Source organism: Glarea lozoyensis, assembly GCF_000409485.1.
Source record: "Glarea lozoyensis ATCC 20868 chromosome Unknown GLAREA17, whole genome shotgun sequence".
Taxonomy (NCBI): domain Eukaryota; kingdom Fungi; phylum Ascomycota; class Leotiomycetes; order Helotiales; family Helotiaceae; genus Glarea; species Glarea lozoyensis.
The window spans coordinates 1045061-1069987 of NW_007360991.1; the positions used below are offsets into that span (position 1 = coordinate 1045061).

Genomic DNA, 24927 nt, shown 5'->3' on the forward strand with positions numbered 1-24927 from the left:
ATGACTGCGAGTGATAAATCACACTTCCTGTTCTCGTGTCATGCCCCGTCCTGTTCTGTGTTCTATTTCACATCAACTGTTCTCTTCATTCTTTGTTGTCTACCTAGGTATATAAAGGCTCCTCGTTTTCATTCCACATTTTTATTTAACGAATCTCTCCAATCAGCAAAACTCTACCTTTTCACATACATAACGCAAATCGTAAGTACCGCATCAGATTCCTTGCGATGGACTCAAGTGTAATCAACACCAATCAAGACACAATGTTCAAGGACATATCGAACGACGGTATGTTTACCCGTCAACGTATTCAAACAGAAGGCAAACCACCTTATTGGATACACGAACTGAAACCAACATTCGAAGGTCAAAAGAACTCTACTCGACGACTGACGCTTAGTCGAAGTGTACCGGACATTCTCAATCGAAGACGTCTCTTGACCCAGAGAGAACTAGACCATGAAGGGTACACCGAGATGACGGGATTGTGCCACTATATCCGGACTAAATATGGCACACTAATTCCCTTTGCCGCAGTAGCAACTCCCCAAGACATGCAAGAGATGGGCTGCTGGAAAGACATCCAGGAATTGAGAAAGATGATCACCCATCCTGACTTTGAAGCGCAATGCAAAGCGTGGTCCAAGACAAAGCACCCAGAGCAGAGAGGACGCTCGTATGACCGTGCTGCAACTGAAGGTAGATACAAACGAACAGTTCAACTTGGATCAATTGCTTGCAAGATGAGACCCGAGAATTACAAGTTCGATGCTCATCTCTCCAAGACTGGAGCACGCATTCTCAAGTACAAGTTTCCCGAGAGAAATACTGACACTTTAGTTAGAGATTGGGCTTGTAACGCGGCTATCACTATAGGCCACCACGACAATCAAGAGTTGAACGCCATTCAGCTGAATTCCTCATCAGTCAGCGTCGAGCAAGATGGAGATCTTTCAGACGACATCAAGCAATTTGGCGGTCTCCACATCGATGGCGGCGACAACCCTCTCGCCTTCACAGTCATGATCAACCTGTCAAACTACCCTGAAGATTACTTTCCCGGCCGGTTTAACATCACAAGCGTGCGACTAACCTGCACACTCCCAGCCGGTTCTGCACTTGTCTTCTCAGGTCGTCACCCTCATTTCGGCACCGGCGGTGGCGTCTACGAAGACTCGGTCCTCCGCGACAAAAACCACCCACTTCGCCATCGCATGCCCAGATACTGCGAACTCGACCTCCTTCCACCCGAGAACATCTACCTTCGCGCATGCGGCGTCATGTACCCTAGTCTGCGCTTCACAAAAGCTAGGATGGATCTCATCAACCCCGAGATGATCTCCGATCAAGCCCTCGCTGTCTTCGGCACGCTGCAGAATTTGCAAGAATTTAGATTGCGGTATTTCATGCGCAAGACGTTCGAGGAACTCGAGGATAAAACTCAGTTCAAGCGTGACCCAGGATACCGGACCGAGCGCTTTGAATGGTACAATGAACTAGACGACCAAGAAATCGGATTCGGCTGGATCAATGAGAAGGGTACACTTGAGTTTCCTCGTCGCTGGATCGCACAGATGGTTATTGATTACATTGGTAAACCTGACCCAGATAAAGACCGCCAACTGGCTTATCACAAGGAAGTCCGCTGCGGAACTTTCTTCAGAGCTCAGGATAGCATGCCAGTCGGTCCAGCTGACCCAGTTACTACAGTCACAAACGGAACCGCTGATCTCACACTGACTTCCGACGATGAACCTTCTTCTACTTCAGCAGGTAAGCGAGCTGCTGGAACGACTGCAGCTGAACCGCCGGCGAAGAAGCGCAAGACTGATACACAACAAGTCGTCGCGATTCCCGCACAGGCTGAACCTGAGCCCGAGAAGAAGAAGAAGAAGGGCAAGAAACAGTTGCAGGTCAAGAATGCTGCGAGGATCGATGTGCAGAATCCCGGGTTTGAGATTGCCTATGATCCAAGCGTTGATTTTATACCGAACAGGTCACTGCTTGATCAGGGAGCTAGGGTTGTTGAGGAAGATAGGATGGTCAATTGGATTAAGAACCTTCGATAGAGGGAAATAGATTATAGAAATATAATACTATGTATTAAATAAAATTGCCGTAACTAGTAAAATGACTGAAGGCGTGGGTGAAGATAAATGAAGAAAATAAAGGAGCTAAATTAGTAGTGCGAGGAGTCTTTGCTGTGGAAAGATTTTTAAAGTGAATAAGGTATAGTTAACTAAGTGATAGGTGGTTTGTGGAATTCTTTAGGCGCAGGAAGAAGTCTACTAGGTGAGGTGTAAAATTTGAGATTTGTTACTTAGTATAGTACAAAACATTTTAAACTATTCAGAGATCGATCATTAACAACCTATCCTTAACAAGTCCCTAACCTCTTTTTATATAAATCTAGATGTTTTCTGCTTATCTAACACTCAAACGCCTTACCCTTACTATAAAAAAGAATTTAGCGGTGGGTAGGTATCTTACATAAAGAGATAAGTAAAACTAATAAATGTTAAAATTTTGTACTTAATAAGTAGAAATATTATAAACCTGTTTTTGAAAATAGATTAAATAATCCCTATTAGAAGTAAGTCCTTACTTCTAAAAGTACAACAATCCAACTATTTCCTACTTAACCGCGACCGAATTCCTCTTATCCTGTCACAAACGTAGCTGCCTAACGCAATATTCTCGATTAAACTATTGCCTTATCCATTTAGTATTCTTCTACTTTACAGACTATGTTTTAATGACTCACAGACGCTGAGTAAACCTTTTTCTTCTTATCTAATACCGCAAATCTTACGCCTCGCTAGAAAAAGAACATTATGTATTTGTTTTAAGTAAAATAGAATATTATTAATAGAACCTAGCGATAACTGACGAAATACTGTTATGAAAACAGTGAAAACTAATGTATTGTTTCAAAATTATATAAGTTATTTAGTAATTCAATTAGTGCTAATTTAAAATGGTAATAAGCAACGTAAATTTCTAGGTGGTATAGTAGCTTCTTCAGGAGAATACTCTAGTAGATGTGAAGCTTTCAAAGATATGAGATAAGGCTCTTAAACTCTACTCTACCGCTATCTGGTAAACAGTCATTTCGACCCATAAGTAATAGTTCTAATGTTTGATACTTTTCCTGCGTCCCGCATTTATATTCATCCCTCATCACTCATCATTTACACCGCAACCGTCATCATGGGCATCGCCACCATCACCCATTAGTGCCTGCCCCTCGTCTCCCTCAGATACATTGCCACCACCCACCACCTCCCCTTCCTCCCCATATCCGTCCTCGAAAAATCCACTCCCATTCCAATCATCCCACTCCATCCGATCATCCTCCTCCCCATCCCCATCACCGTTTCTCTCCCCTTCGCTCGCCTCCATCGAATTCCCTATCTTCGCAACCTCAACATCCCACTCATCACCACCCCCAACAACCCTCCCGAAAACATCAAGTTCCCTCTTTAATTCCTTCAAACACCTAGGATCATGTCTACACTCGTCCCTGTATCCCATCATTAGCACCCACCCCAAAAAACTCGAATTTCCTCTAAAAGTTCCAATCTCTCCAAAGGTCCAACCCAGAAATTTGAGATTCTGCACTCACCTATGCATAAAACACGCATTCCTCCCCGCATTAACCCTCCCCTCCTCCACATAAATATGCTTCGCATTAACACAACTCCAATTCCCACACAGATGACTCGCGTGCCACTTCTTATTAACCCAGCCGTCCATCTGTCGTTTACTCATCGTCCTATAAATGATGTGATGAGCTATACCATATGGTATGGATATATTTACCAACCCCGCTGACGCATCCTGCGCTACCAATCCATGCTCATTCCCCGCGGAGAGTGATTTTAAAGGATAAGGAAAGTTGAATTTCTTCGAAATCGTACCATAAGGTCGTAATCCGGAAGCAGTGCGATACGGTGGTGGAGGCGAAGGATGGAACCAGCATTCATTTTCGCAAAGGAAGGGGGAAAGTAGGGAGCGGGTGGATTTGAGCCAGGCTGCGAGGTCGGTTGTGAGTTTTGCGGGCCGAGAAGGGGATGTGAGGAGGGCTTTTCTTTTGGGGATGGAGATAGTTGGTGATGGAGCGGATTTTCTTCTGAGTTTGAGAGGGGTGAGGAGGGGAGTGATTAGTTCGGGTTTTGGTGGATGTTGTTGCTCATGATGGTGGATTGGAAACTGTCTGGTTGTGGTTGAAGTTGAAGTCTAAGTCTTGTCTGATGCTCCTGTTGGTAAGCCGTGTTGGGTCTGAGGTTCAGCATCATTGCCAAAATCTCCGCTGAGAGCGGATGAATCAAGATTTTCATCCCTCACTCGCTCAGAGACATCAGCAGCAGGTAGAAGTTGTCCTTCAATTATTGGGTGATGCGAACTACTCGTGGTTGATGGGGAGCACAACTCAGAACATTTCTTTGATCCTGAAGCGCTCAATTCTAGTGACAATGTGATTCCATCCAAAGTTTGGGGTGATGAATCGTCCATTGACTTATTCTTAGTCTTTACCTTTCCCAGCTCAATGAACACGGTAATCACGTCGTAAGGAGCTTTCTCGTTAAAAGTGATCTTCGCCTTGTATAAATGTTCTTGATCGGTGAAATTAGTGGAGCTGGTGCATCTTCTCTGAGCCTCAGACTCCGCTAGAGCTCGAGCGCAGTAATTGGCTTCATCACGATCCAAGAAGATGTCTTCAACGATGGAAGTAATCATTTCTTCTTTTATAAAAGATCGTTTCAGAACTGTGTAGAAGTCGGTAGGTCCGAGGGGCTGAAGAGGAACGACTGTTTCCTGGTTAGTAACACGAGACACCTCCATGGATTGCTGCTTAAGTGCCAATGCTGAACCGCTAGAAATTTGATCTGAAATAGTACTGGAGGCTTTAGAATTCGTACTGCACTGGTCGTCGACGGTAAGGTCGATGAATATGCGAGATTGGTCGTTGAAAGGATGACCGTCATTGCGGCGGCTGTCGCTGTGAAGGTTCATATCTGATATTGTATGTCCATCTGTGTTTCATTCGAGCTGGCCACAATGAAATCCCGTGTTTGGAAGCTTTCCAAATTCTGTTGACTCCGCAACAATGCTTTCGAACTGTGAACTAAAACTGTAAAGGTCTCTCGGGACATATATAGCGCTGTAACCATGAGCCGAATGTGGGGTGATGATGGACTAGTAATCATGGAAGGAAGCGATGCAGCTATTCAACTTTTGAAACGAACAGCTGGCTTAAAGAAGTATCCTTCAGGACAGTGAGATACTGGCTGGAGCCAAGAGCTGTATGCTTGGAATGGCAGCGGGTGCAGAATCGGCTTTGAGCTGTCATTTATCTTGCATGATAAAATCTTGATGTGGTTGAAAGTGCTACTCAGCTTTCCAAAGACGTAGTTTTTGTATGTAAAAGAATTGAAAATAGTTGAATAAGGATATTAAATGAGATAATGCATCCTGAACGCAGTCAATGATAATATTCTCGAGCTTGAAACTCACCAAAATTAATCTAACAGTAATCTTCACCTTGCGAAATATTGCTTGGGGGCTCTTCCGTAATAATACTAGCATTCGTTGATGAGATGACGAATTTCATTGACAGGACGGAAGATGAGTGGCTAATAGTCCAATCCGTGAAATGGGTGGACAGATTTTATTGATGTTGAGATCGGTAGTGTTGAAGAGTATAAGATACGGAGAAGTTAGTGTTGTAGTGATGAGAGGTCTACAATCAAACACGTAAGCGTAGTGATTGAAGACGAAGCGACAACTTCAAAGCGAAAGTGAAGTCTCCAAACAACGAAGTTAGGCAGAAGCTGTGAACGAACAAGTTTTCATTGAATTATAATATTTATTAGTCACCCTGCCAGACGCCCGTCCACAAGCCGAGAGGGTTTTCCGACTCGTGATCGTTCATCGCTTCCTCTAGATCAATGACATCTTGCCGTGAGGCTGGAGTTTCCCTCCACCCAAGCCTCTTACTTACACGTACGCTCCTGAGATCCGGCAGTAGATCATCTTCAACAGCCATGTAGAGAGTCTCAGGACGAAGAGCACCCTCCGCCAGATATGAAGGGGTTGCTTCTACATCGAGTATTCGTAACGGGTGCTTCGACACAAAAGATAGAAGATCGTTGGTCACATACTCCGCAAAAGTTCTCAGAGCAAGGAGATTGGGACAAATCATCAGCAACGTGTCAAGTTGCCCCGATTCTAATCGCGACATTGGATATCTGATCGTTAGCTCTCGGAGTCTGGGACCAATCGATTCGAGAGCAGTGAGCAAGGCGTGGGCATGGACTTGGGTGCAGTGCTGTACGCTCAGCCTCTCCGTACAGTCTGGAACATCAGACAAGTGATCGAGTATGAAATTGTCATCAATCCCGCCAGCCAGATGGAGAGCTTTCATCCTCGGCGGCCATACGTAGACTTCTTTGATGGTAGACTTGTCACCCCCAGAACTTCTCGGGAAAAAAAGGACCTCAAGGTCTTGCAACGATTTTAATGTTTGAAATAGTAACTTGTTCGGGATCGAAGCAGAAATCAGACTCAGATTCAGCATCTTGAGCTTCGTACATTTGCTAAGCGCTGCAAAGCTGTTGATGCCGAAACTAGCTTGTGGAGCTAAGAAACTCTCGAGGTTTCCCTTTAATCGTCCCAATAACCGTGCCGTAAGACTTCTGCTGCTATTATGTACCAGCGAAGACATATCAAGATGTCTGACGAGAACTGAGAGAGACGATGGCCGGATATGAGCATTCTTGGAGGGGCATATCGTTCGAACAAATGCGTTGAAACTTGCGCCACTCAAGTATGGGTGCTCGTAAAGAAGCGCAATGCTTGACGCATACCACAGACGCGATACTAGCGTGCAGGCCCATAGAGTACGTTGCATTGCAAAGGTTCGCGGTATATATTCGAGGATCTGGGTGATTATCTCAAGCGGGAGATGGATTTCGCGGGAGGGTTCAGGGCGCCGATGAGCATGAGACGGATCTGAAGGACCAGCAGCATATAACAAATTTGCGTTAACGCTTCGAATTGGGATTTTGAGAGGCTGGGACATTTCCACATCCCAGTTGCTTTGGGCATCGAGGGCCATGATTTCCTGGTGGTGGGGGTGGTGGGATGGTTTTCTGCAATAGAATTGTGCCGATCAGGGCCAGATAAAGTTGGAAAAAGCCATAGGAGCGAGTGCGGACATCTGTGGTATACAGTAGAGGTAATGAGGTTCCAAATCGAGGTTGTGATGGCAAAAGCAGTAAGTGTTGTTGGCAAGAAACAGAAGAATCGTCAATGGGGAACGTAATGGAGTTGACGATGACGATTTTAGCTCGGTCTTCTGGCGGCTCGGGCCGGGAATCGGGGGCTAACCTTACAAGGGCAGCACGACGACGATTATTTGATGACCCTCTGCTGGTTTGTTGGATAACTGCATTCCTCCACAACCCTATCAATACTGCAAAAACATATCTTTAGGTATCTATTATAACCTCATATCATCAATACAGGTATGGCAGCTTCTAAGCGCAAACACCATGAAGACGGCCCTTCGCAAAGCAACAAGTCGCGTGCTCGGGCACCTGGAGAGGCATATGCTCGCGTCGATCCAACATATGGTCAGCGTAGTGCCATACCAGGACTCGACGATGAAACGAACGGCGATGATGAAGGAACTCTGAATTACGATGAGGATATGGACGCGATCGCGTATCTAAGATCAGTAAGGTAAGGTCATGTTTACATACAATTCGTCGATTTTGCTAAATCCTCTACCCAACTAGTCTTTTGCTGACCAGAATTGCCCAATAGAGAAGAAGCCAGTGGAATTCCAAATCTGTTGGTCGCGCCCAAAGAAGACAAGGACGATGGCGACTATGAGAGCCATTACAATCGCGGAGATCATGGGGCATTCTACGGAGATGGCGCATATTATGCAACGGACGAGCATCCAGCGCAAACCTACGAGGATGCCGAAACCTCCCACGACGAAAACCTTATCTACTTCGACTCGATCCTGACACGGTTTGAAGAGCTTCAGGCCCAATTATTGCAAACCCCTCCGGACGATGTGATCAACGCGCTCGATGACGATCATCCTACCGAAGTTGGTCCTTTAAATACATCACTTGTGCGATGGTGGCGGTGGAAGATGAAGACGATTGAACCAATGCCCGCCCAGGTTGCCTGTATGAACAAGAGTACGGTCTTGCGGCTACTCGGATTATTATCAGGAGGCAATGTATTACAACGCGGAAAGAAGATCGAACTAGGCTTGAGCCGATGGGTGTGGGGTCTCCTTGCCAAGCTTCCGGACCGTGGTGAGCTGAACAGCGAAGAAATCGGTGTCGTTAGAGAGCTAGGAAAGAAAGCAGTCTTGGTAGGACTTGGTTTGAAAGATGATGCTTCCACGAACGAAGGTATGGATGAACTGAATCCTAGCCTCGAAGACGATGACGAAGAACACTCGCCCATTCCATTTGTCAACGAGGCAGAAACTGAAATGACTGATGACTTGGCTTCTGATGCTCTCGATTTCCTTGACGAAAATGACGAGCCATCCCTTGCAGCTGGCGAGCAGGTTTCAATAGGTGAGGACCTACTGCTGCACAGTATGTCAGCAGGAGCAGCAGAAACCGAGTCTTCGGCAGCTGGAAGTTCGAGCCAACAAGATGCGGAAACTTCTTCTGTTGCCACTGAAATTCCGAAAGTTTTAACAGCGGAAGAGCTGGCAGCAGCCAAAGAGCGTATGATGAGCACGCTTAGCGCGTCGATGAATGACAATCAGACGGCCCAGGAAGTAGTAACACCCACGGAAGACCCTCAATGGAACACTAAAGCGACGGTGGACATGATTCTGACAGTTGCTGGTGAGATATACGGCCAAAGGGATCTCCTGGAGTTCAGAGGCATATGGGATCAGTAGATGAAAAGATTGGATACCCTCTACAGGTGGGTCAGGTGGGTGCGGCAAATCCGTCGACTTTCTACGTAATGGCTTGCATTGTCAACGGTGACTTGCGATGTGCCTACATTTTGAACATTCCTCCTAGGATAGCTAATTGTATTCTAATGGTTGTTGGCGTATTATTTGTGCCTCTGTGGCTAGACCTGTCTGGTTCACTCGCACTCGAATGTGTGTCTCAGGTGAGCGTACTTCGTGCTATAGTGGGAGGTGCCTTCCTTATGAACACTGGAATTTTGCTACAATCAATCTGTTCCTTCCTTCCTCGCCAGTTCTTCTCTCAGATTCCAGAGATCTTCTTTTCTCTTCTCTTTTCCTCTTCCACTTCGACACTTCGACATCATCATATCGAATTCTTCATTTCGATGCACTGCTATACACTATCCACAAGCATATAATTCCGTTCGAGCATACTATACTCATGTTCAATATCAAAAACACTCTCGGACTTCTGTATTCATATCGTTGGTTGTTCGCTGGATTTGCTCTCTACTACATGGCCAAGTGGACGTACCTCCTCTCAGTAGGATTACTGACAGCCACAAAATGTCAGCTCGCCAACGCCAATGACGACAACATCGTTGTTGTGTCTACGAGATCCCACATACCTGTCTTCGAACCCGCCCTTCCCACCGACGACGGTCTCATCAGAGATCTCTGCGATTTCACAGCAAAACTCGTCGCTGATCATTTGACAATCAAGGTATGATAACCACAATTTTCCAACGAGGTAGATACTAATAGCCGTAGCCCCTTCAACCGCGAACGCAATGGCGTCCAAGAGGACACTGCTGGTACTGCGAGGCAATGGGTCTGACTAACGAGGAGGCTGTTAATTCGGCGCTTTTGACGGGTGGGACTAATACGGCGGTCCACGAGCAAGGGGAGAGTGGTCATCGCGAGTGGATGGCCGCGGCCGGCTCTGATTCCGATGTTAAAACAGAGGATGCAGAAGTTGTCGTCGTCTCTGATGACGCCGCCGCGACGGAGGATACAGAAACTGCCCTCAACCCCAATCTCGATACGCTAGCAGAGGGTGCAGAGGACGAGTCAGGTGAAGGTGGCCACCAAGAGTGGATCAGCGCTCTCGACTCCGATTTTGAGACTACGACAGAAGTTGCAGCAGAGCCAGAGGCGCTTGCTCAACAAGAAGACTCTCATCCTCAGATCAAGTCTCGAGAGGAAACTTCAAATGCTGTATTTCGACAAAAGTGCAAAGGTTGGTGCTGCAAAAATCCCGCGGCCAAAACCTGTGGCGGCTTTAAAAGCCGAGAGGTTGTCATTCCAAAGATCGACCTTCATAAGCGGCAGAAGCGATGTCCATTGAATCCTCCATTCTGTCAAGCTATCCAAGACATGGGCATGACACCAGACACTGATGTCGATCTCGCCACATGGGAAAGTCTTGGTGCTTTCGCCATGGCAGCTCAGGAGCACAGCACCCTTTCAACGAAACGACAACAGTGTCCTTTGGTCAGTCCACTTTGTCAAGCCATCGAGGCTTCAGGAATGAGGCCAGAAACAGATCTTGACCTCGCATCATGGGAAACTCTTGGTGTATTTGCCCTTGATACTGAGGCAAAGAATACAGCTCGCGCTCTACCGAATGCTGCTGATGAGGATGCTAGTCCTAATTTCCCTCCAAGACCACCACCCAAGACCATTCCTGGAAAGCCAAATGAGCCGAAACCTCCGGGAGCTTTTGGAGGTGATGAAGATGCAACCAACGTTGATGAGCGCGCTGTTGAGACTGTCAGTGAGGGCGCTCAACATGGATCTAACACGCTGCCAACTCTTGCGGAGTCTGTTGATGGGATCGAGAAGGCTGAGTTCATTGTCAATACACACGGTGCTAGTGTGCCACTTCATGTTTGATGCTTCTGGTGATATTGGGCAGCAGGATGGATGAGGGGTTGGGGCAGGGTGGTTGTTTACAGGCGGTGGCTATTCTTGTAAACAAGCCTGGCATCGGCGTTTATAGAGTGATGATTAAGGGTTAGAATCATCACTCTTCCTAGGGTACTGGTTTAATTATAATTGATTCACGAAAAGTTCAACGGCATCCTTTCTTTTTCCTTTCCATATGATGCTCGTGATGCTCAGTATGGTATCCATCGCCTGCGATTTGAGATGACATTTTCCATTTTTGGAGTTTGGTGATGTATCTAGAATGCCATAGCGTACAGCTGCTTTAAAATTTGCATTACTATCTGGCAGATTTAGCTAATCTCGGCACCACTTAAAAAGAAATCTATCTGACGCCCAGACTTCCTTTGAGGATTTCACGGTTGACTGTTGTCGGTCAACACCGGATCCGAGCCAAGTCAAGTCTATCATCCTCGCAACATATGTCTGTAAGTGACGTCTCACAATGGTATATCAGTGATCGTGAGGAAACAATCTTCGATTTGCTTTTTGGCTATAGGGAGATGTGGTGAGTTGAATCTAGGTTGCGAATCTCGGTGCTTGGAATAGTAATACTTTGGTGATACGACGTGATTTTTAGATCTGATGATCTGTTATTTTCATGGTAAGTAGGATACGTATTGTAGATATCGGATTATTACGATTGTATGTAGACGGCGAGGTTTTAAGGTGGCGATGACGAGTTTATATGAGATTATACAAGATTCTGAGAACTTAAACTACGTGTTGCTATCAATAGTATGTTATAGCATGCGATTTAGATATTGTAGTATAATTTTAGTTATATAGTATTTATCGATGGGTTTTCTGAGTAATAAAACTAGGATATCAAAATACTCTCATACTATTTCAAGTACACCTTGTGAGGGGTTTCTTTTTGAGGTCAACTGTTTAAATCGCGATAAGGTTGAAGGGGGAGGAGAAGTCGTGTTTGTAAATAGCGTGAGACGGGATTAGTGGGCTTTGCGCGTGGAAAGGGGTTGGGTTCAAAGAAAGAGAGCTTCTTTGGTTTTATTTCCAGTCTTGGGACTGGGAAAGCCGTGGTGCGTATGTGGTTTATCGCGTATCGCTGGGCAAGTGGGTGGCGAGGGGACTGATGATGTTGGAGGGCATCGCGAAGGCTTCTTCTGATGGAGAGAGGGAACGGAAGTGGATTTTGTATGAGAACTTGTATAAAGCTGTAATCCAAAAAGTTTATCTTAGAGCTTCGAGACAGTAGAAACATGTATATTCTAGGCAGATGATTGGGAATCTAAGATACTCTAGGTTTTACAGTGAAGTATACCACTCTATTACCTTTACTTCAACTTCACAGCCCGACGCAACCAAGTCCATACAAAAACCAACGTCGCAAACCAACCTCCCAATAACCAAAGATAATCCTCAACCACCTAAGAATATATATAACAACACCCCTCCTTCGTCGGACTCATCGCCTGCTTGATCGTGATATCAGGACTAAACTCAAAACTCATCGCATCATTCAACGTGGCGTTGCGGCTTGGTGGTACTATTCTTGAATTAGCTCTCTATTCCACCAATAATCATCAGACAACCGTCACCACCATCTACCCAATAAAAACCAAGCTCAAAACATGAAAGGGATTTTAAAACATACCATCAACAAGCGTCAACGTCCCATCCAACGCCCACTCCCTCGTCTCAAAATCCAGTCCCTGCCAAATAGTATACACCCGATCTACCATGGCATGATGGAACCAAAACAGCGGATCCCCGGGACTCGTAAACAGATCATTATCATACCCGCTAATAAACGAATGGCCCGCTAGATGCGGGCCCTGGAAGAACTGCGGATGGAATGTATGGATGGATGTCGCGTTCATTGATAAGGATGTGAGAACGGGGTAACTGGCGCCTTGCTGGATGAGAGTGTTGTTGAAGTCGCGGATGATAGGGCGAGGATTGTAGCCTAGACCGTCGAGCTGGGGGTTCGGAGGGACGGGTTGGCCATTTTGAACGGTCTGCCGGATTACGGGACCGAGATGGAGTTTCCAGTTTACGAAGGGGCGGAGAAGATGTAACCACCGCCTGTGCCGGGAGGGATGTAAATAGCTGGGGGGTTAGGGACGGGGATCGGAAACGGCTGAAGAGTGCCGTTGCGGTTTGGAATGAATTTACCGTTGCCTGAGAGGGAGGTGGCAGAGCCGTCGTAGAGGGGATTGGCGGTGGTAGGGTAGTCGGCCCAGCGTGCCCAGTCCCAGTACGGTTGGTCGCCTGGATAACCGCATTCTTCGCGGAGTGCAGTTTCGAATAGTTAGAGGAAATGACGATGCCAGGCGAAGAAGAGTCCCGTTGCGTGGATGATTCGGGTGTTGATTATGTGGGCGGCTTGGAAGTCGTCGAGGCGGGAGCGGGCGCCGGGGGCTTTGGTGGGGGAGATTTTGGAGGGGAGGTCGTGGAGACATTTCACGGCTTTGATGTATTGGCGACGTTCGTGAGGGTTGAGCTCGGCCCTGAGTAGGATGTTAGCGAGAATTTGGAAACGGGGGAGTGATGGATAGGGAGGATGGGTAACTTGCCATTCTTTACGGACTGCCAATTTGTTGGCAGTGCATTTTCCATGTTGAGGAAGACTCGTCTTGGTGTTGACTTGGTACTTTTTCACCAACTGATCCATCAATTGCGGATTAGCATCTACCAGAGCCAGCAGGGCGACGCATAGCACGGCAAGTGTCGCCAGGGAGAAAATTGAACGAAACATCTTTAACGACAATATCTACTGATAAAGCGAGGGGCCTTTGCTTCATGCTGGCCATTGCCATTGCCAGACCGCGACCTTATAAGAACATCAACACCGAGGCTTTTATCGTGGCGTTCACGACCGGTTGCCTGTCAGCAGAGTCTTTCGAGAAGGGCTGAACGCATAGCGTAAGAACTTCCCCCTTCCGGCTTGATAATTTCGCCGTCTGCTAGTTGATTTCGCTTTTGGAATGCGAGAAATATCGGTTCCCGAGGCTTCGAGTGGGTGCGAGGCTTCAGGCAGGTGCCAAAAGCTTGAACAAATGTAGGTGGATTGGCTGAATTATCATCTAGGTACAGTGACATCTTGCCTGCAGCTAGCAAGACTTGTACGTCAACGTACACCGTGAACTTGATAAATTGATGTATAACGAGCTTGCCACTCGTTATGCTGTTTACTGTTCTCGCTTTCATTAACTTTCTTTTGCCTAGCAACTGAACCTAAAGCCTTGCTTCGCGAGATGACACGAAAACTCCTTGCTCTGGAGGAGCACTACTCAGGGTTTCCCATTTGGTAACCCAAACCATACCCAAGGCCTCCGTGGGTTGGTACCCTACCCATGAAGATATACTTGGGTAAGGTACCCAAAAAACATCGGGGGTACCCAGGGTACCCTTCCGATACCCTAGGGTACTCGGTCCGGCTCGGCTCCGACTCGGTTTTCAACGCTCCTATCACGGTCCGATGACGGTCAGGAAAATTCTGCCATATCTTAACTCACTTTCGGAAGCGGTCAGATAATTCTGCCATATCTTAGCTCACCACTCTCTAGAAGCGGTCAGACAATTCTGCCATATCTTAACTCACTTTTCGACACAACACGACAACACTACAACCTGACTTAGCATTCATATATTTAGTATATATTAAGGGTATACCCTATACCCAAGTATATCTTCATGGGTTGGTACCATACCCAAACAGATTAGCTTGGGTTGGTACCCAAGAGAGGTTGGATGGGTTGGTACCAGGGTATACCATACCAAATGGGAAACCCTGGCACTACTACTCTAACGCCATTTTTGCTTCGATCAATGACAACTTTCAGCGAACACTCCGGGCCGTACCAGATCTTGTTAATCAATTGCTAGATCTGGACGATGGACGGCTCGAGGCTATGGATCGAGGAGATATCTCGCTTCAGGTCGTTTCGCACGCTTTTACCCCTGGTAAGTAAGCTTCCCAAATTCATAATTTTTGCACCAGAATAGTACTGGAATTGCAACCTTGTAGGAGGCCCGAGCCCACAGAACTGTCGAGATGGGAATGACGAGCTTGCTCCGGCCATAACGAAAAGCAACAAGCCAGACCGCTTTGCTGCCTTTGCCGTCCTTCCTGTCTCGGATGCGGCTGAGTCTGCTAGCGAGTTGGAAAGATGTGTGGCGCGATTGGGTTTCGTTGGGGCTTTAATCGACAATCATGCTGACGGGAAACATTTCGATTCAGCTGAATACGATGTGCTGTGGGCCAAGGCATGTGAGTTGGATGTCCCTATCTATCTCCACCCGACTTGGCCCTCGGCACGCATGGCTGAGGCGTTTGTCGGGGCATATCCGATGCCAGTCACTGCCAGCCTCGGTGCGGCTGGTTGGGGATGGCATAGTGATGTAGATCTCCATGTGCTGAAGCTATTTGCTGCCGGGGTTTTTGACCGGTTTCCGAAGCTCAAGATTATCATCGGTCATATGGGTGAGATGTTACTGTTTATGCTGGAGCGATGTTCTGATATGAGCACTCGCTGGGGTGGTTGGGGTCCTCGTGATCGCCCCTTGCATCAAGTCTGGGATGAGAATATCTGGATCACTACCTCTGGGACATGGAGCCTCGCACCGCTGAATGCATCTTGGAGAATACAAAGATTGAAAAGATCATGTATAGCGTTGATTTCCCCTTCGAGTCTAACGAGAAGGGACGCGAATGGTTCGGCCAGCTCGAGGAAAGTGGCATGCTGACCCATGAGCAGTTGGACATGATTGCATATCGAAATGCTGAACAACTTCTCAGATTGAAGGTAGACGTGGGAAACTAATTGACAAGAATATGTTGTGTTACCCATATACTGCATAGCTAGTACTCGGAGCAGCAAATATAAATGACTTTGAAGTATGTCGTCGGACTTTTCCGATGTGCGTACAGCGAGCTATTCCACGTTGGGCTAATATATGCACGCCCCCTTCTTGATGCCCCTGGTAAGGCTTAAGGTTTATTTGTGCCCCACCCGTACCCACGTACCTGGGTAGGGAATCAGCATCCCCTTTACCATAAGTTGAACGGCACTCTTAAGCGAAATGTTACCCCGTAAGGACTACTACCCGACTAGACGTGGAATTCGTTTTAGATATTTCTCAGAACATAATAAATAAACGAAACGCTAGAACTTAGAATATTTTTTTCTTGCTTACTTAATCCTTTGGAATACGCGAAATATAGCCACGATCGTAAGTGGGGTAAAGTCAGCCCACGGGTGGTTCTATTTAGAGTATATAGCACTTCGGACGTCCGTAAGCGCTGTCGTACTTAGTACAAGGGGTAATAAGTGTAGGTTCGTCGTTAGTATACTCTCTAGAAGGTTCTACATTCTGGCCAATAAGCATATAATGCCTTAGGGGCCGCTTTTTCACCCTAAATCACTCACTTTTATATTATAGATTTACAATACTCTATACTAACGCCTAAAACACCCCAAAAGTAGCTCTCTCGCGACGAACGCCTACGAATAGAGACCTTATACTTTAACGCTAACTTTATATAAGCTTAAATTGCCCTTTAGCTTAATATAAGCCTTAGGTAAGTTGGGTACGCTCTTTACTATCGCCTTACTCCCTAAAAATAAAATATAGTCGAAAGGTTCTCTTAAATATACCTTAACGAAAACGACTTATTAAGTAGGTTTATACCTCCGAGAGTAATAGAAGAACGCGGTAGACCGATATTCAAGCTATTCTTAGGTGTCACGAGTAGCGTCGTCCTCGGCGTCGTGATACCCCTAGGACCGAAGGTCCCGGGATTAGACAAGGTTACAGGAATCGAGTAGTTCCTAGGACCGCCTTCTAGTAGTTTTTTCAGGACCGCCGTCTAGTAGTTTTATTTAGTTAGTATTAACTATACTCTAGATAGCGGGTAGGCCTCGGTTTTAGAATGTTTAGATGGATTCAGCCGCGTGGAAGTGTGCTAACTATTGTGATAAATAGAAGGACAATCCTCTCTAGTTAATCTTTAAGCAATTCAACATACTCACTTCTGTTCCAATCTGCTCTTGATCTACTCACCATGGCTTCTCAAAATCATGTCCTTCTGTTTCCAAATGAACAAACCGATCTACTCGGAACATTGCACAAATTGAGTGTACGATCCAGGACACAACCTAAGCTCCGAACCTTCCTCACTGAAGCGGCAGCAGCTATTCGTAGACATGTTGAGGGTTTGAATATTGACGAACGTCAGAGGATTGGTGAGTTCGAGGACGTCGTGGAACTCGCTGAACGACATGTCACCCAAGAGGTGCCAAGTGTCATCGTTGAATTGGTTCTGTTTACAACAGCTCAGATTGGTGACCTATTAGTGTTAGTAAACTCCCTTCTTCTGATGTAGCAAGATTTTAACTTTCATATTAACTTTGATATAGGCTAGCAGAAGATCAACCATCAATACTGTCAGCCGGGGACGGGGAGAAATCAGTTCCCATTGGATTCGGGTTTGGATTACTGGCAGCAACTGTTGCTGTTACAGCCAGGAATGTCGACAACATCGTCTCATTGGGCCTGGAAGCTGTTGTTGTCGGCTTCCATCTTGCTGTTGAGTTGCAACGAATAGGAAAAGATATCGAAGATTCCAATGGCACATGGGCCCGTGAAATCCCCAACTTCACTGAGGAATTAGAACAACAACTCGAAACTTTCAACAGCACAAGACCGCCGCTCCACCGAGCTTATATTGGCCAAACCACACCAGTTGACGCTGTCGTGTTTGGACCGCCATCAACACTAGATGCACTTGCACAAACTTCGGGTTTTACCCACATGACGTTGGCTTCGGCACCACTCAGATGTCCTATGTACGGCTCACATCTTCCGTCAGTGGATGTTGCACATATCCTTGGAGAGTCCTCATCATTGAACAATCATATTGTTCAACGACAGTTGTACTCCGCACACTCTTCAACTGCCTATCAATCAGGGGGATCGCTTAGCGAGCTTTGGGGCCGCACCATTGCCGAGATCGCCCACAAGCCAATCAACATCGAGGAGACGGCCCAGGCCGTAGCGGAGACGCTAAAGGAGACCCACAGCTCCAACGTTATCCTCACAACAATCGGCTCGACTTGGGATTCATCCGTCGTGCAACACATTTTCCAGCAGTATGGTCAAGTGGTAACCATTAATGAGCCCACACCATGTCCAATGCCGTGGGGCGACGATGTCTCCAGCATCTCACCAGATGCAATCGCGGTTGTTGGCATGTCTGGACGTTTCCCTGACAGCGACACTCTGGATGAGCTGTGGCGCTTGTTGGAGAGCGGTACAACGACACACCAGGAGATTCCATCCTCGCGCTTCAATATAGATGACTTCTATGATCCTTCCCGAGAGACGCACAATGCTCTACTCACCCGATTCGGGTGTTTCCTCAAGAACCCCGGAGACTTTGATCATCGTTTGTTCAACATCTCGCCTCGCGAGGCTTTGCAAATGGACCCAGTTCAGCGTATACTGTTAATGACAACATATGAAGCTCTAGAGATGGCCGGATACTCACCATCTTCCGCCAAAGGCCAACAGAGTCCACCAAGAATTGCCACCTACTTCGGTCAGACGGTGGATGATTGGAAGACCATCAATGAGCAACAAGGCATCGATACGCATTACCTCCCGGGAGTTAATCGTAGCTTTGCTCCTGGACGTTTGGCTCATTACTTCCAATGGGCCGGTGGCTTTTATAGCATCGATACTGGATGCTCTTCCAGTGCTACTGGGCTTTGTCTCGCACGCGATGCTCTTGCTTCAGGCCAATGCGATGCGGCAGTTGTTGGTGGTGGCACGCTGCTCAATGCACCTGAATGGTTCGCCGGTCTGAGCCAGGGTGGATTCCTCTCACCAACTGGGGCATGCAAAACATACTCTGATAGTGCTGATGGATATTGCCGTGGTGAGGGTGTAGGTGTTGTCATTTTGAAGCGCCTATCAGATGCTGTGCGCTCAAAGGACAACGTTCTCGCCGTCCTCGCAGGTGCAGCGCGTAACTGCAATGCTGGTGCTGGGTCGATTACATATCCTGGAGAAAAAGCTCAAGAGACACTGTACCGAAAGGTACTACGACAAGCAGGAATACGACCACACGACGTTGGCTACGTTGAGATGCATGGTACCGGCACCCAGGCTGGCGACAAAGTTGAGACGGCTGCTGTGCAAAAGGTGTTTGCAAGACCCACTCCACTCGAGCCTCGCAGGGCTCAAGCACTCATAATTGGGGCTGTGAAAGCAAATCTTGGCCACAGTGAGGCTGCAGCAGGAATCATTTCGATGATCAAAGCAGTTCTTGTTCTTCAACGCAATATGATCCCCCCTCAGCCTAATCAACCTCTTTCACTCAATCCACATGTCAAGCCAATATTGGACAGTGGTGATGTGCAGCTCGCCAGTGGACAGGCTTGGAAACGCAACGGAACGACTCCTCGCTATCTTGTCACTAATAACTTCGACGCCAGTGGTGGAAACATTTCTTTCGTGGTTCATGATACACCGTCCTTCGCGTTGCCTCCGCCATCGACGCCCGATGAACGAGCACATCACGTTGTAGTCACATCTGGCCGAACTCTATCAGCACATGATGCGAACAAGTCCCGTCTCCGCAAGTACTTGTTACAGCATCCAGAAACTCAGTTAGCCGATTTGGCTTACACTACTACTGCTCGGCGCATGCATCAGGTCCACCGAGCGGCCTACGTTACAAGTTCAACCGCAGATCTCCTGAAACAGCTTGAGAAGCCAACTCTCGAGTTAGCGCCAGAGCAAGCAAAGTCGGTTGTCTTCGCCTTCACAGGCCAGGGTGCTCAGCATATGGGCATGGGCGGTATGCTGTATCGCACTTCGGCTACCTTCAAGCGCCTTCTTGACTCTTACCAGAACCTTTGTGACGCTCAAGGGTTGGAATGTCAGTTCATCGACGCGATCCGTGAGACAGAACAATCTATCACTGTGGATGCCACAACCGCCGGTGTCATCTTGCAAGTCGCAACTGTTGCGCTCGAGATTTCCCTGACTAAGTACTGGCAGTCACTTGGTATCCAACCAACATTACTCATCGGGCACAGTCTCGGTGAGTATGCAGCACTCTGCATTGCGGGTGTGCTTTCAGTAGGCGATGCGCTCGCTTTGGTATACGAGCGCGCAACGCTTATTGCCAAGCATTGTTCACCATCCGACTCCACAATGTTAGCTGTCTCTCTTCCAGCCAGCACTGTTCAATGGCGCTTGAGAGATTCTGCAGCAACTGCAGGATGCGAAATTTCATGCTACAACGGCCCATCAAGTACCGTCGTTGGCGGTTCTGTTCCCGCTATTGAGGCTCTTGAGAGTTACTTAAATTCGGAGGGACATTCAACAGCTACTCGCTTACGCGTTCAATATGCATTCCACACCCGTCAAATGGATCCTATGCTAGATGATCTCGAGAAGTGCGCATCTCAGGTCAAATTTCACCCACCAACTCTTCCAGTAGCATCTACGTTGCTTGGCAGAATTGTCAAGCCTGGTGAGGATGGAGTTTTCAGCGCAAATTACCTCCGCAGACACACTCGGGAACCCGTCGCTTTCGTGGAAGCAATTCGAGCCTGTGAACGTGAAGGGCTGATTGATAACCAATCTCTGGTCCTCGAGTGTGGACCACATTCAGTATGTATCGGTCTCATGGCTTCTTCACTTCAAGAGGCAAAACCAAGCAGCTACCCAAGCTTGCGTCGTAGACGCGATGACTGGGAGTCTATCTCTCAGTGTCTCGCTGCTGCCCATCGTGCACAGCTGTCCGTTTCATGGGCAGACTTCCACAGAGACCATTTCGATCATCTCCGCTTGATCAGTGATCTGCCAACATACGCATTTGATCTCAAAAGCTTTTGGTTCTCTTACGATACTAAAAGGGCACCTAACAAGACGCCTAATGTTATCCAGAGTGCTTCGCAGTCTGGGGTTACTCGACTCTCTTCCGCATCCTTAAATTCAGTCAGGCAAATACGGAAAGAAGGATCTCACATTCTCGCAACTTTCGCCGCGGACCTATCTGATCCTCATCTCGCACGAGCCATCGGTGGTCATGTTGTTGATGGAGTCGCCATCTGCCCTGCGAGCGTCTTCATTGATATGGCATATACTGCGGCCGCGTACCTCGAGAAGGAGAGCAGCAATATCTCCAACACGAATTTGGCCACATATGACCTCACCAATTTGAGTATGCGCAATCCGTTGGTTCTCCGCGGAAGTGATAATGATCCAACACTCGCTTTGGTAGAAGGTGACCTGGATCAATCAACAGCCATGGTTTCGATCCGGTTCTTGTCTGCAGAAAAGGGAGCCGCTTCCTCGAGCGAATATGGCTCCTGCTCCATCCGCCTGGGCCAACCTATTGAGACATGCATTCGAGACTGGTCGCGAATACAGCCGCTTGTGAAGTCTCGCTTAAGCGCCCTCGTGTCATCGTCACCCAAAGAAGTCCATAGGATGAACAAAGCTTTGTTCTACAAACTCTTCTCCGAGATAGTTGACTACTCAGGTCAATTCCACGGTGTAGACGAAGCTACTTTGGCGATGGACTTTCACGATGCTTTCATTGTTCTTCAAGTGGATCTGAATAAGGAGCTCGGCACATTCACTTGTAACCCATTCGCCGTTGATACCATTGTCCACGTCGCCGGTTTCCTACTCAACGCGGACGTACGAAAGCCTAAGAGTGAAATTCATATTGCCAATCACATCGGATCTTTGCGTGTTCTAGATGACCTATCAAGGGGGCCGTACCGTGCTTATGCCATGATTCGGGAGCAAGATACTAAGACTGGTACAAGCTTGTGCGATGTGTATGTCACCGATAGCAACGACAAACTCGCCACTGTCTGCACAGATATATGCTTCAAGAAACTCGAACGAGACTCCTTTGCATTGCTTACAGGGTCAGCTCGTGCGCTGCCACCAAAGCGTCAATCAAAGGCCAGTCCAAGGCGCGAGTGGCAGCATGCGAAGAGCTCTGGTTCAAGCGACTCTCCATCAACGCCAGCATCTGAACCTTCTTATGCATCGTCAAGCAGTAGCATATCAGTCGTAGTAAATCTCTCCGCGGAGTTGTTTGATATAATTGCGGCCCGCAGCGGCGTCAGCGTGGCTGAATTGACAAGCTCAACCAACATGACTTTCTCGGAACTTGGTGTCGATTCTCAAATGAGCATTGCCATTCTAGCTGACTTTCAGAAAGCTACCTCTGTTGAGCTTCCCGCTGCGTTCTTCACCAATTTTCCAACTCCCGCCGCCGTGGAGAAGGAACTAGGGAGTCAAGAAGTAGAAGATAAAACTGAGAGTGAGCGAACAACCAAGCCAGATTCTGTTTCCACACCCAAGCGTAAGAGTAGAACTAGAACGCAGAGTCAAGCAAAGCCGCATCCAAGCGAGGCGCTCTTCAATCTCATTGCCGATGCACTAGGTCTGAATGCTAGTGATCTCACGCCATCCACCACGTTCGAATCTATTGGCATGGATTCTATGCTCAGCATTAAGATTCTTTCTCAATTCCAGAACGACACCGATATCGAGCTTCCTGCTGCTTTCTTTACCGAGAACAAGACGGTAGCGGCTGTTAAAAAGGAATTGGATGAGCCAGCAGGTGAAGAGGTACCGCAAAGGCCTTCTCTTGCAAAGGAGCCAAATCTTGCTGTAGCTCCATCAGCACCCACATCCGCTCGTCAACAGAAGATCGATACCGCCTTGTCTAGAGCAGTCTTGATCCAAGGCCAATCCAAGTCCCGCTCCGCCCCCCTATTCCTCACAACCGATGGCTCCGGCACCGTAGAATCCTACATCCACCTCTCGGCCCTCCCAGCCGGCCGCCGGATCTACGCCCTCGAATCCCCCTTCCTCGGCAACCCCTCCGCCTTCGACCTCTCCATCGTCGAAATGGCAACCATCTTCCTGCGTACAATCCGCCGCATCCAGCCCCACGGCCCCTACCTCATCGGTGGTTGGTCCGCGGGGTCCATCTACGCGTATGAAGTCGCGCACAGTCTTACCCGTCAGGGCGAAGAGATCGCCGCGCTTGTTATACTGGATATGCGTGCGCCGAGCTTGAGCCCGCCGAGCTTGAGCGCGACGAGTATCGTGACGACTTATTTCGTGGATAGACTTGACACATTCGAGGGTATAAACCGCGCGAGAGACCTCCCTGAAGATTTATCTGTGCAAGAGAGGGATCATCTCATGGCAACATGTCGCGCTTTATTTGCGTACAACGCCCCTCCCTTCCCCATCGATCGTCGACCCCACCACGTCGCTGTCGTCTGGGCAAAACTAGGTCTCGACAACCGACCTGATGCGCCGATCGCCGCCATGGGACGTCCTGGTCAGGATATCGGGAAGAGGATGGATGAGATGAGTCTTGATGAGTTGGAAAGGTATTTCAATTTGTGGTTTTATGGGAGACGGGAGATGTTTGGGATGAATGGGTGGGAGGATTTCGTGGGGGAAAATATCGATGTGGTGGTTGTTGATGGTGGTAAGTTCCCCTTGTGTGTGATGTGAGGGAAGACGGCTAATATTTGGGTGATAGATCATTTCTCGATGATGTGTCCGCCTTATGCGAGGGAGGTTGGGAGTGTGGTTGTGAAGACTGTTGAAAAAGCAGTTGCGGATGGGACGGTTTAGATGCGGAATTTAGATTGGGGGTTCGCGGAGGACAAAATAAATGGCAGTTGAACCAGAATTATTTCCTCGATTAAGTTGACGAAATATCGGCATTTAGTGGATTAACTTGGAACATTACAATCATTTCGTCAACTAATCTAAGTAACTAGGACTTTTAAGCTCTATTCGAAGTCGACTCGTTTAATTAGTCGAAGAATTTACAGGAAGGTGACTGCCACTCATTTTGTCCTCCGCGAGGGGCTTCTGGCGCGGTGGGTGTTTAATGATTAGATGATATTCTCTTTTGGTTACTTCTTTATTTAGGTACTCATTCCATCGCCTTGTCACGTACTGCACCTTTCATCTAGCAAAATTCCAATCAATTCATGCCACATTTACAGTAACCGCGCGGCTTAACCTACCCGGAAACTTCCTTTTAAATCGCCCCGGCACACTTTCTACTCAAACTATAATTTTACAATTAGCTATACTGATGTCACTTACATTACGGCAACGATCTCGTTTATCCTCCTAGGAAGAATAAATAAAACTTATTTAGTCTTAATTATCTTCTAGACCTCGGGGTTAATAAGTATTATTAAGTTTAATATAGTCTAAGCTTAGGCGCCGGGGAAGGAAATTTAAGGGGCCTACTAAATCTAGAACGTATTTTTAATATATCTAGATCGTTATATAGTAAAGATATTCCACGAATATAAAGCCTTCGAATTACCGTCACCTACCTTAGTATATAAATAGAGTTAGAATTATAAATTAAATCGACTATTTCCTTCGTATAGTATCAGGCCTTAGTTATAGATAGAGGTTTCTACGGCGATAATACCGCTCCTCTAGAGGTCTGTCAGGTAACGCACGCGTCACCTGACGCATGTACAAAAGCGCCTCCGGCCGCATACTTAATAAGACAGTTTTTACCACATTTCCAGAACGTACCCAAGGTGCATACCTCCAGCCTACGCTCCCTTAACAAGGTCGCTCGAGCGAAGTAGGATATATTTAAAGATATTTATAAAAGTTTAGAGCTACTTCTACTTATATTTTATTTAATTATGTTCTATATAAATTTATATAGAGCAATGTAGGGCACAGCTTTACTAAATATTATATAACGATCTAGATATATCAAAAATACGTTCTAGATTTAGTAAACCCCTAAGAAACCCAATATAATCTCCGCTCTATGCCATTATTCAGACATCTACATTATTCTCCCTTGCCATCAAAATCTCTCAATCATCACCTCCAAGCCCTCATTGTCCACCCATCCTCTGCTCGGATGCAATAAATTTCCTTCTACGGCGCCTAGGTCCAAATAAATTTAAACACGACAATACCTAATCCCGAGGTCTATGAGACGG

At 47.2% G+C, this 24927-nt stretch overlaps 10 protein-coding genes across 10 annotated transcripts; 6 read left to right on the top strand and 4 right to left on the bottom strand.

The window, feature by feature from the left end:
* Positions 1 to 263: 263 nt before the first annotated feature.
* On the top strand, positions 264 to 2069 carry GLAREA_12182 (uncharacterized protein; the record flags this gene model as incomplete). The annotated part of the gene is made up of 1 exon (XM_008082964.1): positions 264 to 2069. One exon carries the CDS (start codon positions 264 to 266, stop codon positions 2067 to 2069), a length of 1806 nt encoding a protein of 601 aa, XP_008081155.1.
* Positions 2070 to 3180: 1111 nt separating this feature from the next.
* GLAREA_12183 (His-Me finger endonuclease) lies at positions 3181 to 3771 on the bottom strand (the record flags this gene model as incomplete). The annotated part of the gene is made up of 2 exons (XM_008082965.1): positions 3181 to 3523; positions 3626 to 3771. The coding sequence occupies 2 exons, from the start codon at positions 3769 to 3771 to the stop codon at positions 3181 to 3183; spliced, it is 489 nt and encodes a 162-aa protein (XP_008081156.1).
* A 468-nt stretch (positions 3772 to 4239) lies between these two features.
* Positions 4240 to 5016, bottom strand: GLAREA_12184 (uncharacterized protein; the record flags this gene model as incomplete). The annotated part of the gene is made up of 1 exon (XM_008082966.1): positions 4240 to 5016. The coding sequence occupies one exon, from the start codon at positions 5014 to 5016 to the stop codon at positions 4240 to 4242; it is 777 nt and encodes a 258-aa protein (XP_008081157.1).
* Positions 5017 to 5872: 856 nt separating this feature from the next.
* GLAREA_12185 (uncharacterized protein) lies at positions 5873 to 7120 on the bottom strand (the record flags this gene model as incomplete). The annotated part of the gene is made up of 1 exon (XM_008082967.1): positions 5873 to 7120. One exon carries the CDS (start codon positions 7118 to 7120, stop codon positions 5873 to 5875), a length of 1248 nt encoding a protein of 415 aa, XP_008081158.1.
* A 411-nt stretch (positions 7121 to 7531) lies between these two features.
* Positions 7532 to 8944, top strand: GLAREA_12186 (uncharacterized protein; the record flags this gene model as incomplete). Its single annotated transcript, XM_008082968.1, has 2 exons — positions 7532 to 7746; positions 7831 to 8944. The coding sequence occupies 2 exons, from the start codon at positions 7532 to 7534 to the stop codon at positions 8942 to 8944; spliced, it is 1329 nt and encodes a 442-aa protein (XP_008081159.1).
* Positions 8945 to 9479: 535 nt separating this feature from the next.
* On the top strand, positions 9480 to 10858 carry GLAREA_12187 (uncharacterized protein; the record flags this gene model as incomplete). Its single annotated transcript, XM_008082969.1, has 2 exons — positions 9480 to 9686; positions 9734 to 10858. 2 exons carry the CDS (start codon positions 9480 to 9482, stop codon positions 10856 to 10858), a joined length of 1332 nt encoding a protein of 443 aa, XP_008081160.1.
* Positions 10859 to 12300: 1442 nt separating this feature from the next.
* GLAREA_12188 (putative tyrosinase central protein) lies at positions 12301 to 12615 on the bottom strand (the record flags this gene model as incomplete). The annotated part of the gene is made up of 2 exons (XM_008082970.1): positions 12301 to 12419; positions 12528 to 12615. 2 exons carry the CDS (start codon positions 12613 to 12615, stop codon positions 12301 to 12303), a joined length of 207 nt encoding a protein of 68 aa, XP_008081161.1.
* Positions 12616 to 13199: 584 nt separating this feature from the next.
* Positions 13200 to 13391, top strand: GLAREA_12189 (uncharacterized protein; the record flags this gene model as incomplete). Its single annotated transcript, XM_008082971.1, has 1 exon — positions 13200 to 13391. The coding sequence occupies one exon, from the start codon at positions 13200 to 13202 to the stop codon at positions 13389 to 13391; it is 192 nt and encodes a 63-aa protein (XP_008081162.1).
* A 1396-nt stretch (positions 13392 to 14787) lies between these two features.
* Positions 14788 to 15622, top strand: GLAREA_12190 (Metallo-dependent hydrolase; the record flags this gene model as incomplete). The annotated part of the gene is made up of 2 exons (XM_008082972.1): positions 14788 to 14839; positions 14904 to 15622. 2 exons carry the CDS (start codon positions 14788 to 14790, stop codon positions 15620 to 15622), a joined length of 771 nt encoding a protein of 256 aa, XP_008081163.1.
* A 1318-nt stretch (positions 15623 to 16940) lies between these two features.
* Positions 16941 to 23569, top strand: GLAREA_12191 (Thiolase-like protein; the record flags this gene model as incomplete). Its single annotated transcript, XM_008082973.1, has 3 exons — positions 16941 to 17233; positions 17296 to 23420; positions 23475 to 23569. The coding sequence occupies 3 exons, from the start codon at positions 16941 to 16943 to the stop codon at positions 23567 to 23569; spliced, it is 6513 nt and encodes a 2170-aa protein (XP_008081164.1).
* Between the last annotated feature and the right edge of the window lie 1358 nt (positions 23570 to 24927).